The sequence below is a fragment of the Nerophis lumbriciformis genome, linkage group LG13 (assembly GCF_033978685.3).
Source record: "Nerophis lumbriciformis linkage group LG13, RoL_Nlum_v2.1, whole genome shotgun sequence".
Classification (NCBI taxonomy): domain Eukaryota; kingdom Metazoa; phylum Chordata; class Actinopteri; order Syngnathiformes; family Syngnathidae; genus Nerophis; species Nerophis lumbriciformis.
In genome coordinates, this window is record NC_084560.2 from 28,122,631 (window position 1) to 28,141,546 (window position 18,916).

Genomic DNA, 18,916 nt, shown 5'->3' on the forward strand with positions numbered 1-18,916 from the left:
AACTGGACAATCATGTATTACATACTATACATTACCTTTTGCACTATATTAATTTATATTGTTATGTGTTGTCAACTTCGTACTTTTTTATGTCATTGCCTGAAATAAATAATCAGTCAATCAAATAATCAATTGTGCAAAGTACATTTTTCTCAAATTTTCATAAATAATTGATTCAAATGTCAGTCAGTATAATTTTCAAGACATCAGCCGTTAGAGTTTAATTCAAATTTCATTGAACAAATCTCGAGATAACAGTATTTTAACAATAAATAAATACAATAAATAACTCAAAGTGCACTGTTCCAAATTATTAAGCAGAACAGCGTTTCAAGACATTTTATAGGCTGTAAAGAACTCAAAATGGTCACATGTTGAATTTGTGGCATTATAAGACCATATAAATTAAAATATTTTTGATTGAAATAACTTTTGATGAAACAGGCTGAGTTACATGTTAATATAGGACCCCTTGCTTGTTATCACTTTCATAAGCCTTGCATCCATTCAACTTGTGAGTTCTTGGACAGTTTCAGCTTTAATTTCTTTGCAGGATGTTAGAATAGCGTCCGAGAGCTGCTGCTTGGATATGAACTGTCTCCCACCCTCATAGATCCCTTGCTTGATGATGCTCCAGAGGTTCTCAATAGGGTTGAGGTCAGGAGAGGATGGTGGCCACACCATCAGTTTCCCTCCTCTTATGCCCATAGCAGCCAGTGACTCAGTGGGGTTCTTTGCAGCATGAGATGGGGCATTGTCATACATGAAGATTATTTTTTGATTTTTTTTCTCCCCATGATTCCAGCCCAAAACATGACACACCCCCACCCCCTTTCTGCCGCCTCAGCCTTGTTGGGACACTGTGGCCATTCACCAACCATCCGCTGCTGCAGCCATCTGGGCCATACAGGGTTGCACGGCACTCATCGCTAAACAAAACTGTTTGAAAATGAGTCTTCATGTATTCCTGAGCCCACTGCAACCGTTTCTGCTTGTGAGCATTGTTTAGGGGGTGGCTTTAAGCCCACTTGCAAACTTCTTGAGGATCCTACACCTTAGTAATACATATTTGCTGCTTTGCAATGGCATTTTAGCAGCTTCTCTCTTAATTCGATGTAGTTGTCTGGCAGAGACTTTTTAAAATGTTGCCTTTATCTGCACAAACTCACCTGTACTCTGAATTAGCAACACATTTCCTTACAGTTCGATTATCACTAGGGATGTCCGATAATGGCTTTTTGCCGATATTCCGATATTGTCCAACTCTTTAATTACCGATACCGATATCAACCGATATATACAGTATTGGAATTAACACATTATTATGCCTAATTTGGACAACCAGGTATGGTGAAGATAAGGTACTTTAAAAAAAAAAAAGATAACATAAGATAAATAAATTAAAAACATTTTCTTGAATAAAAAAGAAAGTAAAACAATATAAAAACAGTTACATAGATAATTAATGAAAATGAGTAAAATTAACTGTTAAAGGTTAGTACTATTAGTGGACCAGCAGCACGCACAATCATGTGTGCTTACGGACTGTATCCCTTGCAGACTGTATTGATATATAATGTAGGAACCAGAATATTAATAACAGAAAGAAACAACCCTTTTGTGTGAATGAGTGTAAATGGGGGAGGAAGGTTTTTTGGGTTGGTGCACTAATTGTTAAGTGTATCTTGTGTTTTTTATGTTGATTTAATAATAATAATTTTTTTTTTTAAAACATACCGATAATTTAAAAAAAACGATACCGATAATTTCCGATATTACATTTTAACGCATTTATCGGCAGGCCGATATTATCGGACATCTCTAATGATCACGCATAAGTTTTTTGGGAAATATTCAATGTTTTCATACCCTGAGCAAGGTAGTGTACTGTCTTACGCTTTTCAGCAGCAGAGAGGTCGTTTTTCTTCCCCATATCGCTTGAAAACTGTGGCCTGCTTAATGTGGAACATCGCTTTTAAGCAGTTTTCCTTTGATTGGGCTCACCTGGGAGACTATTTATCACAGGTGTCTAAGATTGATGTCAATGATCTACAGAGCCTTGAGACACAATACCATCCATGAGTTTAATGGAAAACCCCCAAAAATAAAGATTTTTGACTAGAGATGTTCGATAATATCGGACTGCCGATAAATGCTTTAAAACGTAATATCAGAAATTATCGGTATCGGTTTCAAAAAGTAAAATGTATGACTTTTTAAAACGCCGCTGTACGGAGTGGTACACGGAGGTAGGGAAGTACAGAGCAGTTGCGTCTTCCAGTCATACTTGCCAACCCTCCCGATTTTCCCGGGAGACTCCCGAATTTCAGTGCCCCTCCCGAAAATATCCCGGGGCAACCATTCTCCCGATTTCCACCCAGACAACAATATTGGGGGCGTGCCTTAAAGGCACTGCCTTTGCGTGCCGGCCCAATCACATAATATCTACGGCTTTTCACACACACACAAGTGAATGCGATGCATACTTGGTCAACAGCCATACAGGTCACACTAAAGGGTGGCCGTATAAACAACTTTAGCACTGTTACAAATATGCGCCACACTGTGAACCCACACCAAACAAGAATGACAAACGCATTTCGGGAGAACATCCGCACCGTAACACAACATAAACACAACAGAACAAATACCCAGAACCCCTTGCAGCACTAACTCTTCCGGGACACACACACACCTCAACCCCGCCCACCTCAACCTCCTCATGCTCTCTCAGGGAGAGCATGTCCCAAATTCCAAGCTGCTGTTTTGAGGCATGTTAAAAAAAATAATGCACTTTGTGACTTCAATAATAAATATGGCAGTGCCAAGTTGGCATTTTTTTCCCCATAACTTGAGTAGATTTATTTTGGAAAACCTTGTTACATTGTTTAATGCATCCAGCGGGGCATCACAACAAAATTAGGCATAGTAATGTGTTAATTCCACAACTGTATATATCCGTATCGGTTGATATCGGAATCGGTAATTAAGAGTTGGACAATATCGGAATATCGGATATCGGCAAAAAAGCCATTATCGGACATCTCTATTTTTGACTCTTAAATCCAATTTGCATAATAATTTGAAACACAGTGTGGATGATAGTTTTTGTTTACATGTAATTTAACATGGTCGTCTTCTTCTGTCCACAAGGTATGCCCATGAACCACCAAGGCAATCCTCGCATGATGGGACCTGGCAACGCAGGACCCATGTCCGCTCTCAGTCCCCTGGGTATGAACCCAATGGGATCCCAGCCGCTCTCACACGGCATGCCGCCGCAAATGCCCTCCCCCAACGCCCCCAACATGGTCCCCGGTATGATACCTCACGGCATGATGATCCCACCGAATCCGCAAGACCCCGCCGGCATGGTGAACCCTCAGATGATGCCCCAGGGACGTCTCGGGTACCCCCACCGAAACCAGGTCTACCCGCTCACCCAGTCTCCGTCGCAGCAGGGCCCCTTCTCTCCGCACAACGGCCCCGGTCCCCAAGGCTTCCCAGGCCACCCCATGAGCTTCCAGGGAGAAGGAGGCCCCATGGGAGGGCGGATGGGGTCCATGCCTCACGGAGCAGGACCAGACGGGGTCATGTGTAAGCCGAACACCCCCGGAGGACCGGAGTTCAACAACATGCAAGGTGGGTTCAGCGAGGCGGACCTTCACGAGGTGATGCGGCCGGGAGCGTCCGGCATTCCCGAGTTCGACCTGTCCAGGATTATCCCGTCGGAAAAACCCAGCCAGACTCTGTCCTACTTCCCTCGCGGCGGAGGAGACAATCCTGGAGGCAAAGCGCCGCACCCTTCCGGCTTCCCCATGCAGGCCATGATGGGTGACGGTCACCCGAGAATGGGCATGCCTATGCAGGGCATGGGGGGAATGCCCGGGGGGCCCGGCGGGGGAATGGGCCCCCAAGACATGCCGATGGGCAACCCCGGCCACAATTCCATGCGCCCGCCTGGATTCATGGGCCAAGGCATGATGGGCCACCAACCCCGGATGATGTCCCCCGGGGGTCCGGGAGGGATGATGCAGGGGAGACAAATGGCCCACCCTGGACCTGGGGGATCCCCTAACATGATGATGTCACTGCAGGGCATGGGCGGCCCCCCGCAGCAGACAATGATGATGGGGGGTCAGATGAGGCCACGCGACATGGACATGGGCTTCAGTCCGGGTTCTGGAATGTTCTAAAGCGGGGAACTTTGTAGAATGTTCTCCGGCAGCGCGTCGATAAGACTGAAAGGAAGGAAGTATTATCCACAAAAACGGACATCTTTTTGCCACATTTGGAATCATGAACTTCAGAATGTATGAAATTGTCGTGCAAAAAAAACTGTTCTCGTGGTTTTTTTTGTCATCGTTTTTTGACTCTTAAATGGACTGAAGCTCAGCGTGGAGATGTTACAGTATACTTTTTCCCAAAATAAGAAATCTCGGTATGGAACAGGCTGGAGACCAACGATGGCGTTGAAAGGACTCCATCCAATGTTTTTTTTGACTGTTTCTGTATAGTATACACGTGTGTGTGTGTGTGCGTGTGTGCGCGTGTGTGAGAGTGCGTGTTTCTGTGTGTATAGGCATTCTATCAGTGACCTCTCGACCTCCTTCTTACCCGACTTTATTTGGGGAGGGGGGGGGAAGCGCCCCCTTAAAAAAATACTGTACTGTTTACCATTGGTGGGCTATTGGAATTTTAGTCTATTTTAATTTCCTTTGTAACTCCAGTGTATAACAAACCAAACTATGACCTCATTAAGATAATAGTATTATTAAAGAAAGGAAAAAAAAAAGCACAAACATGGACCGTCTGCCGAAAGCGTCTTCTTTCTCTATTTTTACCACATGAAGTGTGTGATGGGAGGGGGGATACTTTGCAGCATAGTGCTCCAAAAACGTCCAGGACTTCTTTAGCCAGCGTGGATACTATTGCTAATACCCAGATGTGCTATGTGTCTTCTCGTTGGTTTTTTTTCTTCCTGGTTGACTCTGGGTGAATCATTCCCACAGCAATAATCCCCCCAACCCCCTCCAATGGTCAGCAGAACGGAGTGGCTCAGCGCCGCAGCAGGTATGCCATAGAACTAGTTAGCGGTAGTTAAAGGCACCCGGAGTGAGACACCGATGTAAACACGCACTGCTTTTACCATCCAGTTGACTTCCTCTTCTCTTTTTCTCTGTTGTATAAGCTTGTCATTGTGTTTCTCCGTTGGCTTTGGTGCAAATAGTCTACCAGGGCTGTGGTGATGGACTACAAATAAAAGATATTGTTTTGGTATATACATGTTGTCCATGCTTTTTATGTGGATGTTTTCTTTTCACCTTTCTTTACATATTTCCCAGCATTTTTCCAAATGTAGCCCTTCATAGGGCACTCATTAAAATCCTGTACTTGTTTTTGTTTTTTATTTTTACTAACATATTAGTAAAATGAAAAATATCCTTTTTTTGTACAATATTTTTTTTCTGATTCAGTATTATTTATTTTTATCAGTCATTTAGATTCCTTTACCCTAATATTAATTTCCCGATATTCTAATGGTGCAGATGATAGAGTGGCCGGGCCAGCAACTTGAAGGTTCCAGGTTCGATTCCATCTTCCACTAGCCATTCTAGTCAAGAAAGCGAGAGTGTCCTTGGGCAAGTGTCTTGCCAAAAATCACAAAGAAATCTTCTGGGGGAGGATGACGCCCCTACTGGGGTTTGGTTTACAAACTTTCAGCCCCACCTAAAACAAAATTCACCAGCCGCCACTGATTATGATGCATTCTCATTTTAGGCAAAGTATAAGACAATACTTTCTTAACAGTATAATTGTAACCAGGAATACGTCTTCAAGTAACAATATTCAAATACTAACATTGCTGGGTAAAACAGAATTTGGTTTTATTCTGAATCCAGTGAAACTAATTGGTGGTTTTAGCTGATATAAAGACTTTCAGGTGTTTATACAGTATATGTTTATGTTTAAGTATTTGGCAGACGCATTTATCCAAAGCGACATACATAAAAAATATATATAAAACAATCACTGTAAACTTTATCATTTAAGAATGTGATACAAAATATCAATACAAAGTCAAAACAGAATAAACTGCTGCTGCAGCAACAGAGATACAATCTATAAGATATATCGATATCTAATGTATTCATACAGTGTTTATGTAGGATATACAGATGTATATATAACCTAATCATATTGTTTCTTCAATTTAAAAATAGCTGACCGGTTTTTTCCCCTTCTCTGGGATTATATTCCCAGTTTTGATCTCGGACGTCTGGTCACTTATAGCATATAAGAATATTCTATTACTGTTAAGCAAACTATGAATAATAAAACACGCCAAAACATATGTCCTTTATCATAGCTACACGTATGACAAAAACCCGCGTGAAAACCAGTGGTATTCAGTGAGGTAAAATGAATTAAATGCGCTGACATTTCATTGGTCCTGCCAAATGAATTGCACTGAGTGGAGCGAATCACCACTCCAAGATGGCGGCTCCGCGTCTCGTCAGCGCCAGTAGGCAGTAGCGCTCGATGCTGCGTCTACTTATAAGATGTCTATGGTTTCAGCGGTGGACTGTGGTCCTAACTTTTAGCCCTCTTGGCTTTTACAATCTTTATCTTCATCATTTATTTCAACTTTTCAAGTATGACATTTTTAAATTCAATTAATTTCATTGACAAGCAATTATATTATGGTCATACTCTTGTTTGCTAGCGGCTACGATTTCAGTACTATTGAAGATCTTTGCTCCTTCTCAACTCTGTGGTAATATTATTTTCACAAACTACAACCAATAATACGTTAATGTTAAATCTTACTTGTGAAAAGTAATCCCCCGATTCCTATTTTCAACAGTCCGCTCATTTGAGCAGGAAAACGCTGAACACCAACCTGTCAACTGTCAGTTTCGGCTGCTCACCGGCTCCTCATCACCACTTCAAGATGGCGGCCGAATTTCTCGCGTCACAGCAGTCAATGCTGCGTCTACTTACAAGATATCTATGATCGCATGCCTGCGTTTCAAATGGTGACGTTTAACTCCGTTTTGACCAATCAAACAGAGCCAAGCGGTCACGTGATTAACTGCGGTGTAGTGATATGTGTTGGAAACGGATATTACGTAGGGTGCACCACTACTATTATGCCGGCTGAAAAACAAGCGTTCTGAAATAAAACATGTTCCAGTAGTAACCACCCAGTGTATTATTCATACGAATAACACTTCAAGGTGGCAGCGGTGACTAAAGTGATCACCCACGGAGCAGGAGGAGAGGGGGAGTTGTCCGAGGAGAATTCTGTCGTCGCCCGCACTACACGTGTAAACTGTTGGTAGCAACGGAGGAGCCGAGCTAACTGATAGCAGCGAGAGCTGCTCACCTACCGACCATGAACTGGACCGACCCGGACCTGAGTGAGGCCATATCACTGTTTAAACAGAAAATTATTATTTACCTAGAGCAGTGTTTTTCAACCACTGTGCCGTGAAATACATTTGTGCCGTGGGAGGTTATGTAATTTCACCTAATTGGGTTAAAAATAAAAGGCATTGAAGCTTATAGGCATGGCTATGCAAAACAAAACTAAAACTGAACTGGCTGCAACGTAAACAAAACACAAAATGCTGGACGACAGCAAAGACTTGCAGCGTGTGGAGCAGAGACGGCATCCACCAAGTACATCCGTACATGACATGACAATCAACAATGTCCCCACAACGAAGGAAAGCGTCCGCACAACTTAAATAGTCTGGATTGCGAAAACAAAGCAGGTGTGGAGAATAGCGCTCAAGGAAGACATGAAACTGCAGCAGGAAAATACCAAAAAAAACAGGAAAAAACACAAAAATAGGAGCGCAAGAGAAGGACTAAAACAGCAACCACAGAAAAACTCAAAATAAGTCACGGTGTGATGTGACAGGTCGTGACAGTACACCTACTTTGAGACAAGAGCTATAGTGATGCATGCTTGGTTATGGTTTAAAGTCATATCCAACAATTGCGACAACGACTTTTTATTGTCAATATCTGCTACTGAGTTTCCTTTTTTGATGATTTCTGCTTTTGGTGTGCCTCAGGATTTTTTCAGTGAAAAAAATGTGCCTTGGCTCAAAAGCGGTTGAAAAACACTGACCGAGAGTAGTGTTTTTCAACCTTTTTTGAGCCAAGGCACATTTTTTCCATTGAAAAAATCCGGAGGCACACCAAAAGCAGAAATCATTAAAAAACTAAACTCAGTTGACAGTAAAAAGTTGTTGTCACAATTGTTGGATATGAATTTAAACCATAACCAACCATGCATCACTATAGCTCTTGTCTCATGACCTGTCACATCACACTGTGACTTATTTTGAGTTTTTTGGTGTTTTCCTGTGTGTAGTGTTTTAGTTCTTGTCTTGCGTTCCTATTTTGGTGTCTTTCTCTTTTTTTGGTGTTTTCCTGTAGCAGTTTCATGTCTTCCTTTGAATGATATTTCCCACATCTACTTTGTTTTAGCAATCAAGAATATTTCAGTTGTTTTTATCATTCTTTGTGGGGACATTGTTGATCGTCATGTTATGTTCGGGATTTACATTGTGGATGCGGTCTTTGCTCCACAGTAAGTCTTTGCTGTTGTCCAGCATTCTGTTTTTGTTTACTTAGTAGCCAGTTCAGTTTTAGTATCGTTCTGCATAGCCTTCCCTAAGCTTCAATGCCTTTTCTTAGGGGCGCTCACCTTTTGTTTATTTTTGGTTTAAGCATTAGACACCTTTTTACCTGCACACTGCCTCCCGCTGTTTCCGACATCTACAAAGCAATTAGCTGCCTGCTGCCACCTATAGATATGAAAGAGTATGACATAGTTTCTCTGCCGAGCTGTAGACAGCACCGACACTCAACAACACATAATTTGCAGACTATAATTACTGGTTTGCAAAAAATATTTTTAACCCAAATAGGTGAAATTAGATAATCTCCAACGGCACACCAGACTGTATCTCACGGCACACTAGTGTGCCGCGGCACAGTGGTTGAAAAACACTGACCTAGAGGATGAAGAAATAACAGATGATGCTAACTAAGCAGGCAAGGAAAATATGCCGTGGCATTGGAGATGAAGGACTGAAACGGCTGAATGCGAGTGGTCTCAGTGAGGATGACAAGAAGAAGCTTGCTAAACTATGGGAATTCTATGAAGGTCAGTTGAAACTGAATGTGAATTTTAGGATCCATAGACTCCACCTAATGCAGTACAGGCAAAAGCCAAATGAGAGCATTGATGACTTTGTAACCAGAGCCAGAACGTTAGCTCAAAAATGCCAGTTTGTGTGTTTCTTGCAGAGAATTTATTACAACTAAGTTTACCGGAGAGGTGTTAGAACTAAACAGAGGGGGGGGTAGTGATATGTGCTGGGAACGGATATTACGTAGGGTGCACCACGGACCTCTATCTATGTAACACCACTACTGTTATGCCGGCTGGAAAACATGCGTTCTGAAATAAAACATTTTTCCAGTCATAACTACTCAGTGTATTATTCATACTAATAACACTTCAAGCGGCAAAAAACAACAACAACGGCAGCACCGACACAACACAATGGCAGAGACAACAACCAGAAGAGGAAGAACACACCTGGCCTCACACAAAATCGATGTTCACGCTTCAGACAACCAAAAAACAGTTATGTAATGCGTTGTTATATGTGTCTCCCCAAACAAGTGGACATTTCAGCTCACACAAACTTAACGTCAAATTTGAGGAAGCACATCACGGTAAGTAACGTTAGTAGATATGTTGGCTGTCACTGTAGGCTGATGTTAGCTTCCCTGCTATGAATCACTGTCCAATGTACGTAGTGTGGGGACATGTATTAACGCACTGCAGCCTCATAGACAGACAGAGACACACAGCAAAGCATTGATTGATTGAAACTTTTATTAGGAGATTGCACAGCACAGATCTGTTGTGTAGGACTAGATGTTACAATCCCCTATTGGATACTTGAGACACCTGTGCGACTGTGGGATGGTCAAGTGAGTGAAGGCATCCTCTGGGTTATCAAGTGGGCGCCTCCTTCCTCAGTGTTTCGCTGATAGGCCCACGACACCTCCAGAGGGTTCAGCAGTGAGTCCCAGCGTCCCAGGATCACTTCCTAGATGCCATCAACTCACTTGAAAGCCCAGTTGGAGTCCCTTCGCTTGACCCACAGCCACTGACTCCACTTTTCAGCGGCTTTGGAGAGGTCTTTCACTGCCTGCTGGTGGGCCTTCCCCTGCACTCCCATTTCCCTGAGGAGCCTGGATGTTGAGGTGACCACGAACACTCTGCAGCCTACTTCCACTGGGCGTGCCCTCGCTTTCCAGCCTTGTTGCGCATTGGCTGCAAACTCAGTGTACCTCAGCTTCTTGCGCTCCTAGGCCTCCTCCATTGTACTCCCCCAGGGCACCGTGAGCTCTATTATGTACACAAGCCTGAGCGAGGCTGACCACAGAACAAGATCTGTCCGCAAGTTGGTGGATGCGATCTTAACTGGGAAGCAGACCCTATGGCCCAGGTCTGCCAGCAGTTTCCAGTCCCGTGCCTCGCCTAGCTGTCCAGTGTCTGGTCTTGTGGTGAGGCTGGCTTGACCCTCGCCCTCCCGGACAAATGTTGTTGTTTGCCAACGGGATGACGGGGGAGCAAGGGCATTGACACTTGTCCGTTGACTTTCCAGCACTGTTGCAAGACACTTTAACACCTGGTTGTGCCGCCAGGTGTAAGAGCCTTGGGTGAGGCTGGTCTTGCAGCCCTCCAGGATGTGCTTCAGTGTTGCTGGACTCGGACATGGAGGGCATGTGGGGTCTTCACCATACCACTGGTTGAGGTTTTTTGGATAAGGCAGGACATCGTAGGCAGCCCTGATGGTAAAGCTCGCCCTGAATGCCTCCATCTCCCACAGCTCTTTCCAGGAGATCTTCCTCTTCTCCACTCCTTCCTATGCCATCCATTGCCCTTGCTTTGCCTGCGCCACAGCTTGTGCGCATCTTCTTACTTCCTCTTCCCGACGTACCTTACAGTACATATTCCATACAATTGATCACTAAATGTGTAATATTCTGGGTTGGAGTCAATAACCAGGCAAGGCGATGAAATTAAGTCTCTTTACTTCAGACTTCAGAACAGATTCACACGCTTGCCGTCAGGTCGCACAATACAACATAAATCGTTGGCCAACTAAAAAGTAACCACAGAACACTATATCCAACATTCATCAGGAGGTGGCAACAAACAACTTAGATTACTATTACATTCCTCCCCTTTTTAGAAATGTAGAAGTTACTCAAAAAGAAAAAAACAACCCAACCAAAAAATGCAGCAGGCTCAATTAAAAAACTGTACTTAAGTCATATTTTTTTTTTTTTTTTAGTACTGAACTCTTAACCCTTATTTGTAAACAAGAACATACGTATTATACAAACAGTATTTGTGCACCTTTCACACAGATTGATATACTGTCTTCAGAGATTCAGTTTTTGTGGTGGTGCTTGAAACCTTTCTGGGTACCATGAATTTATTAAAGTGGACCCCGACTTAAACAAGTTGAAAAACTTATTCGGGTGTTACCATTTAGTGGTCAATTGTACGGAATATGTACTGTACTGTGCAATCTACTAATAAAAGTCTCAATCAATCAATACCTGCGGCTCACTGGTGAGGTTTTGGTTGTGGGTGATTTAGGTTCTGATGATGGCAACTCAGCAGCCCTTGAATCTGGTTCAGTGATTACAGTGGTTTGTGTCTGACTCACTGATGGAACTAAAACAGCACTGTCCAGTTGTACTGGTGGCACATGTTCTGCAACTGGTGGAGACAAGATAACTGGCAGTCTCTCCACATTTTCTCGCCATGGTAACATGTGATGCACATGCACTGTGTGCTGTCTCTGTCCCTCTTTGATCAGGTAAGTGACAGTAACCAGTCTTTTTGCCTGAGTCCATTTTTCCACTCCGCCCCTGAAATTTCTGATGCGAACCGCCTCTCCCTCCAGGTAAAAGCAAACAGAGGGAACTCTTTTGTCGTGATGATGCTTCTGCGCTGCTTGTTTTCCTTCGATCTGTTTGGCAAGCTCCAGCTTGAGCAAACTGAAACGAGTTCTCAACTGGCGTTTCAGGAATAACTCAGCTGGAGTACGTCCCGTCACTGTGTGGGATGGAACTAATGTAATAGAGGGATCTATGTTGATTGTTGATTAATCCAGTGTTTTTCAACCTTTTTTGAGCCGAGGCACATTTTTTTCATTGCAAAAATCCGGAGGCACACCGCCAGCAGAAATCATTTAAAAAAACGAAACTCAGTTGACAGTAAAAAGTCGTCGTCGCAATTGTTGGATATGACTTTAAACCATAACCAAGCATGCATCACTATAGCTCTTGTCTCAAAGTAGGTGTACTGTCACCACCTGTCACATCACGCCGTGACTTATTTTGAGTTTTTTGCTGTTTTCCTGTGTGTAGTGTTTCAGTTCTTGTCTTGCGCTCCTATTTTGGTGGCTTTTTCTCTTTTTTTGGTATTTTCCTGTAGCAGTTTCATGTCTTCCTTTGAGTGATATTTTCCCGCATCTACTTTGTTTTAGCAATCAAGACTATTTAAGTGATTTTCATCCTTCTTTGTGGGGACATTGTTGATTGTCATGTCATGTTCCGATGTACTTTGTGGATGCTGTCTTTACTCCACAGTAAGTCTTTGCTGTCGTCCAGCATTTTGTTTTTGTTTACTTTGTAGCCAGTTCAGTTTTAGTTTCGTTCTGCATAGTCTTCCCTAAGCTTCAATACCTTTTCTTAGGGGGACTCACCTTTTCTTTATTTTTGGTTTAAGCATTAGACACCTTTTTACCTGCACACTGCCTCCCGCTGTTTCCGACATCTACAAAGCAATTAGCTACCGGCTGCCACCTACTGATATGGAAGAGCATTACACGGTTACGCTGCCGAGCTCTGGACACCACCGACACACAACAACGCCACATAATTTGCAGATTATAATTACTGGTTGTCAAAAAATATTTTTAATCCAAATAGGTGAAATTACATAATCTCCCACGGCATACCAGACTGTACCTCACGGCACACTGGTTGAAAAACACTGGATTAATCCACATTAATCAATTCAGCAGAGTAATTTAGCCACGATGGAATGGAATTAAATTTCAAGCTTAAAGTTCTGCCAGTTGATTTCAGTGAATAAAACAATGTTTTTTCTATTAACTTACTTTTTCTGTTAGGTTCTACCTGCATGTTTTTTCGCACATTTAAGTCATGGTGTCCCGCCATTATGGTGTGGCGATGAGCATTTTAATGGATTGATATTTTTTTCTGTCAACAGAGGGTTCATCCCAATAAATGGACAACATACACAGACCTGATAGAATCCCACAGAAAGAGAAGATTGTCTTCTGCAGAGAAACCTCCCCATCAAGCATGTAAAGATCACAAGCTTACTGTCTCTTCACGGTGGGTAACGCAGACAACACTTGACAAGCTTGTGCTAAATTTTGTATGTCAAGCCAATCAACCATTTTCTGTGGTTGAGACACCATCCTTCAAGACTATGATAGAAACCCTGCAACCTCAGTGTACAGTTATGACAAGAAAACACATTTAGCTGTAGAATACAGGAAGCTGCGAAGACAATGAAGAGCATCATTGTCAGAAAACTGGGTGCTGTGAATCATGTTGCTACCACATCTGACTGCTGGTCTGCCAGACAAGGTAGTTACTTAGGTGTCACCTGCCACTGGATAGACCATAACTCTCGAGACACTCCGCTGTAGACGCCTCAAAGGCTCTCACACATTTGATGTGCTTGCTGCAGCATTAGAGGATGTACATTCCGAGTACCAAATCATGGGAAAAAGTGACCAGGACAACAACAGACAGTGGTTCAAACTTCATGAAGGCCTTTCGAGTATATGGTGCACAGGAGGAGTCGCTGATGATGGACAGAAGGGGAAAGACTCAGAAGGGTCAGAAGATGAGAGTGTCGGAGGTGGAGTACCAAGATGTGTCTGATATTTTGGATAATGACAGTTGCCTCGAATATCACCTTCCAAAGCACCAAAAGTGTGCATGCCATCTCCTCAATCTCATCTCTGCAGTTGACACCGCTGCTGCAGGAGCACGCAGCGAAACATACAAGAGGTTGTCACGTGCTGCCTTTGCACAATGTAGTGCTCTGTGGAATAAGACCAGCAGGTCAACCACAGCATTTGAAATTGTGGAACGTGAATGCAAGATGCAGTTTCTCCGACCCAATCAAACTTGTTGGAGCTCCCCGTTCTTCGTTGTAGAAAGGGTTGTGCGCATTCGGAAGGAACAAGTAGAAAAAGCAGTCCGCAATGTGTGCATAGCACTGCGGATACAGATGTAAGTTGGCAGAACTCGCATTGTTTTAAGTGTAATAGAACAAATGTGGGCATTGCTAATTAATGCGGGTGAATCCACCTGTTTTAAGATCAATAGGAGAAGGAGAATGGCTGGACACGTACTCCGACTGCCAAGAGAGAGACCGGCAAGTGTGGCAATGGACGGTGCCAGAAGGGGGAAAGAGGAAGAGAAGACTTGGAGACAAACAGCCAAGGAAGACCTGAGAGAGATGGGAGTCAGCTGGCATGGAGCAAGAAGAGTCGCCAGTGACCGGAACAAATGGAGGGGACTCGTCGCCCAATGTTCCAACAGGAATGGGAGGAACTAAGTCTAAGTACGTAAGTAAGATCAATATAATGCAACATAATAGTTTTCTTTACGTGGTCATGTGGTAATATTGTAGTTGATTTGTTGTGTAGTTTGTATGTTCATTTAACGCACATAATGAAAATGAAAAAATGGATGTATCAAAAGTTGCTAAAAGCTAACTTTCATCTTTACATCTTTTATAGGCTCAATACAGCTGAAATGGCATTTTTTACTGAGTACGCTGCTGTAATGAAGCCTGTTGCCATGGGCCTGAACATCCTTGCATTTGGGCTTCCTGCTGCCAACACTTCACCAGTTGCAGGACAAGCTGAAGAAGTTGGAGTCATCTTGCAAAGTGTGTAGACCTCTCATTGATGTCCTGCAGGAGAGGATGCAGAAACGTTTCGGAGAGATGATGAAACATCCTGAGCAGATTGCAGCAGCTATACTCCTACCAAAATTCAGGACATCCTGGACCACTGATGAGCATCTTAAATGACGGTAAATATACTTATGCACATGTACACATTTTCCAAATGAAGATGTGTGCATATCAATCCATGTAATGTTCTTTTTATTTAAGTTCATATTGCATCAGTGACAAATTATAGGCTAGCAAGAGTTAGGAGCACATCAAAAACCAGCAGCTTGAAAGGCTATACAGTAGAAAGAAAATAAATATGTTCAGACCTAATTCACTTTCTCTTGCCACAGGCCTCGGCTACATCAAAAATCACCTGGACACTGACTTGGAGATGGATGATGCTCCCACAAACAGTAGTCACTCTGATGAAGATGACTTCTTTGCATCGCTGAGTACAGGACAATCAAAAACAGGAGACCTGGGAAGTACCTTTTATGGCCATCCACTGGAGGTATGGATCTCTTGCATTCCTTTCCTCAAATCAAGAGCCTGTCACTGAAAATCAACACAGGCCTCCCAGAATCTGCAGCCTGTGAGAGACTTTTTAGTCACGCAGGACTCCTGTTCACGGCTAAAAGGTCACAGCTTCACAGTGTGAACCTTGAGAGCCAGTTGGTGTTGAAACTGAATAGTCACTTAACTGAGTGATTCGGAGTGAGCACACGCGCACACACACACACATCAGAAGTGCACATTGTGTTCCGAAGTGCAGCCCACACCTATCAGAGTTTATGGTTTGCGTAAAGGCTAACTTGTTCTTTTCCTTAGTAATCTCTGCCTATTGAGCCTATTGTGCTGTTAAGTTATTGTGGCTCAATTTGCCTTAATTTATTTTATTTTAATGTATCATTTAATTTATTATTGTTTTAGTTGCTTAAGAGATATTCTTGGCTCTGAATTCGTTCATTGCTATTTTTATGTTTTTGTGCATTATTTGTTGCCGTTGTCATTAAACGAACAGGTTACTCATCAGTTACTCAGTACTTGAGTAGTTTTTTCACAACATACTTTTTACTTTTACTCAAGTAAATATTTGGGTGATTACTCCTTACTTTTACTTGAGTAATACAATTCTAAAGTAACAGTACTCTTACTTGAGTACAATTTCTGGCTACTCTACCCATCTCTTCATATTAATTTGCTGTCGGGGGAATTTCCAGTGAGCATGAAACATAATGTTGGTTCTGCTCAGGACCTCTGCATCAATGATGATTTTGAGTAAAGTTGTGTGAGTTGATAGATACAACCTGTGGATGGTGCAGTGGTTCTCAAATGAGAAGAAAAAATATTTTCCCTATCAAGTCGTGAGCCAAATTTTTAAATAATTCAAGTTAATTTCACAGAAAAATAGCAGAGTAGACTTTTATTGTTAATCTGTTTGTCTTTGACTAAAATAATCTTGTTGTGTCACCAGGAAAATGGCTACAGCTAAAGCATCTGGTTTTGTTGCCAGAAAAAATAGAAACATTTCTGCATTTGTCACCAGAAAGATGGCTAAAAATATTGGGTTTTGTTGCCCCAATTAGGGTTTTAAAATATATTTTCATGTCTGTCCTGACAAAGTGGAACAACAGAGTGCTGGAAGAGGTGAGGGAGAGAGGAAAGTTGATGAGTTGACTATCACTGATGTCCCAATCATGTTTTTTTCTTTTTTTTTTGCCTCGAAGTCATTTGATTTTGAATATCGATGGCAGAAATACAAAACCTCCCATATGAGGAAAAAACTAAAACATTTTTGGAAAACAAAAAACCTGTCAGTTTCTTACAGAATACGTTTTGGTCAGGTGACTTTTTTTGTCACAAGGAAGGGTGGGATAACTTTGTAAACAGAGCAGCTTTCGCTACACTTATAATCCCATGTGAAAACTGAAGACCGTAAAAATGCAGATAGGAGACTTTGAACTATGTACATATTTGTAGGAAGTTGATGGGCCTCATAAAGAGAGATGACACAGAGAACCAAATGCATTACCGCAGTACATTTTAGGTGGTTAATCGAAGATCTAGACATAGTCTGATATGATTGAATATAAAGTTAAAGTTCCACTGATAGTCACACACACACTAGGTGTGGTGAAACTACCCTCTGCATTTGACCCATCCCCTTGTTCCACCCCCTGGGAGGTAAGGTGAGCAGTGAGCAGCAACGGTGGCCGCACTCGGGAATCATTTTGGTGATTTAACCCACAATTCCAACCCTTGATGCTGAGTGCCAAGCACGAAGGTAATGGGTCCCAGTCTTTGCACACTCTCATGAATTATTTGTGCCCCAGTACAGTATTAGTTCGAGTGAGGCCCCTGGTTTGGACCCCAAAAAATTGATTACCGTATTTTCCGCACTATAAGGCGCACCTAAAAACCTCCAATTTTCTCAAAAGCTGACAGTGCGCCTTATAATCCGGTGCGCCTTATTTATGGACCAATATTGAGCCACAACAAACCTAAACTTCATTTTCATAAAGTTTAGGTCTCGCAACTACGGTAAACAGCCGCCAACTTCTTTTTCCCCCGTAGAAGAAGCACTTCTTCTTCTACGGTAAGCAGCCGCCCCGTAGAAGAAGAAGAAGCGCGCGGTGCATGCTGGGATATATGACTGCACGAGGCGTGCCGTTTTGATTTCCATTTTTTTGTTTATGTAAAGACCCCAAAATGGCTCCTACACGCTTACGACGCAAAGTTTAAACTTAAGAAGATCAGTCACGCAGTAGAACACGGGAATAGAGCAGCAGCGACACTGACTCGATTAATAACGACTTCGACGAGACAGACCGTATTCGTCCAACTGTTTGATTCAGACACTGAAGAAGAAGAATTAGAGGGATTCGTGGATGAGGAATAACTTCATAAAGTGAGCTTTACATGTTTATTTTGTGTGTTGTGTTGTGTGACATTAACGTTTGAGCAACGTTGAGTTATTGATATATTGTTATTGCTCTACACTGTTTCGAGTGTTACTATATTGTGATTGCACTAACGTTTGATTTACCGTAACTGTATCAGACTGTTTTTTACGTGTTTATTGAATCAGGGAAAATTTCCCTCCACTATGTGATATAAATGTTGCACTACATGTTATACCTTGCTGTTAAAAGATAAACAAAACACCACGTCACTGACTTTACCTCGGGGAAAATAATAAAACAGCTGTTTATTCATTTTGGGAGTGAACAGAGTTGTCAGAACGCTGGTTTGTAATCTATTACCGGTAATAAAGTTTGACTGACCTATCTGACTGTTTTGTTGACATTCCCTTTAGCGCAGCTCCATCTAATGGATGCATAGGTGCGCCTTATAATCCGGTGCGCCTTATATATGAACAAAGTTTTGAAATATGCCATTCATTGAAGGTGCACCTTATAGTGCGGAAAATACAGTATATTCCATAATTATTTTTAGGCAAAAATCACCAAATCACTGATTTTTCAAAAAAATATTTTAGTATTTTCTACCGTATTTTCCGCACTATAAGGCGCACCGGATTATTAGCCGCACCTTCTATGAATTACATATTTCATAATTTTGTCCACCAATAAGCCGCCCCGGACTATAAGCCGCGCCTACGCTGCGCTAAAGTGAATGTCAAAAAAACAGTCAGTTCAGTCAAACTTTAATAATATATTGAAAACCAGCGTTCTAACAACTCTGTCCCAAAATGTACGCAAATGTGCAATCACAAACATAGTAAAATTCAAAATGGTGTAGAGCAATAAATAGCAACATAATGTTGCTCGAACGTTAATGTCACAACACACAAAATAAACATAGCGCTCACCTTCTGAAGTTATTCTT

At 42.3% G+C, this 18,916-nt stretch overlaps 1 protein-coding gene and 1 long non-coding RNA gene across 11 annotated transcripts in view; both read left to right on the forward strand.

Moving 5' to 3' along the window:
• Positions 1-5,284, forward strand: part of bcl9 (BCL9 transcription coactivator) — an 81,780-nt gene extending 76,496 nt beyond the window's left edge. For all 6 annotated transcript variants that reach the window (XM_061971175.1, XM_061971171.1, XM_061971174.1 and 3 more), the window contains one exon: positions 3,154-5,284. In XM_061971175.1, coding sequence (XP_061827159.1) covers positions 3,154-4,196 — 1,043 coding nt within the window. In that variant the 3' untranslated portion in view covers positions 4,197-5,284. The remainder of the gene's footprint in view (positions 1-3,153) is intronic.
• A 1,888-nt stretch (positions 5,285-7,172) lies between these two features.
• Positions 7,173-16,177, forward strand: LOC133613672 (uncharacterized). Of its 5 annotated transcripts, none has more exons than XR_012050772.1 (5): positions 7,173-7,424; positions 9,076-9,187; positions 13,355-14,728; positions 14,907-15,204; positions 15,418-16,176. It is a non-coding gene; the product is annotated as an uncharacterized lncRNA (long non-coding RNA). The 5 variants fall into 5 exon arrangements; XR_012050773.1 differs by lacking the exon at positions 7,173-7,424 and having other exon boundaries at positions 8,307-9,187; positions 13,355-14,394; positions 14,483-14,728; positions 15,418-16,175; XR_009816479.2 differs by lacking the exon at positions 7,173-7,424 and having other exon boundaries at positions 8,311-9,187; positions 13,355-13,482; positions 14,483-14,728; positions 15,418-16,166.
• The last annotated feature ends 2,739 nt before the right edge of the window (positions 16,178-18,916 follow it).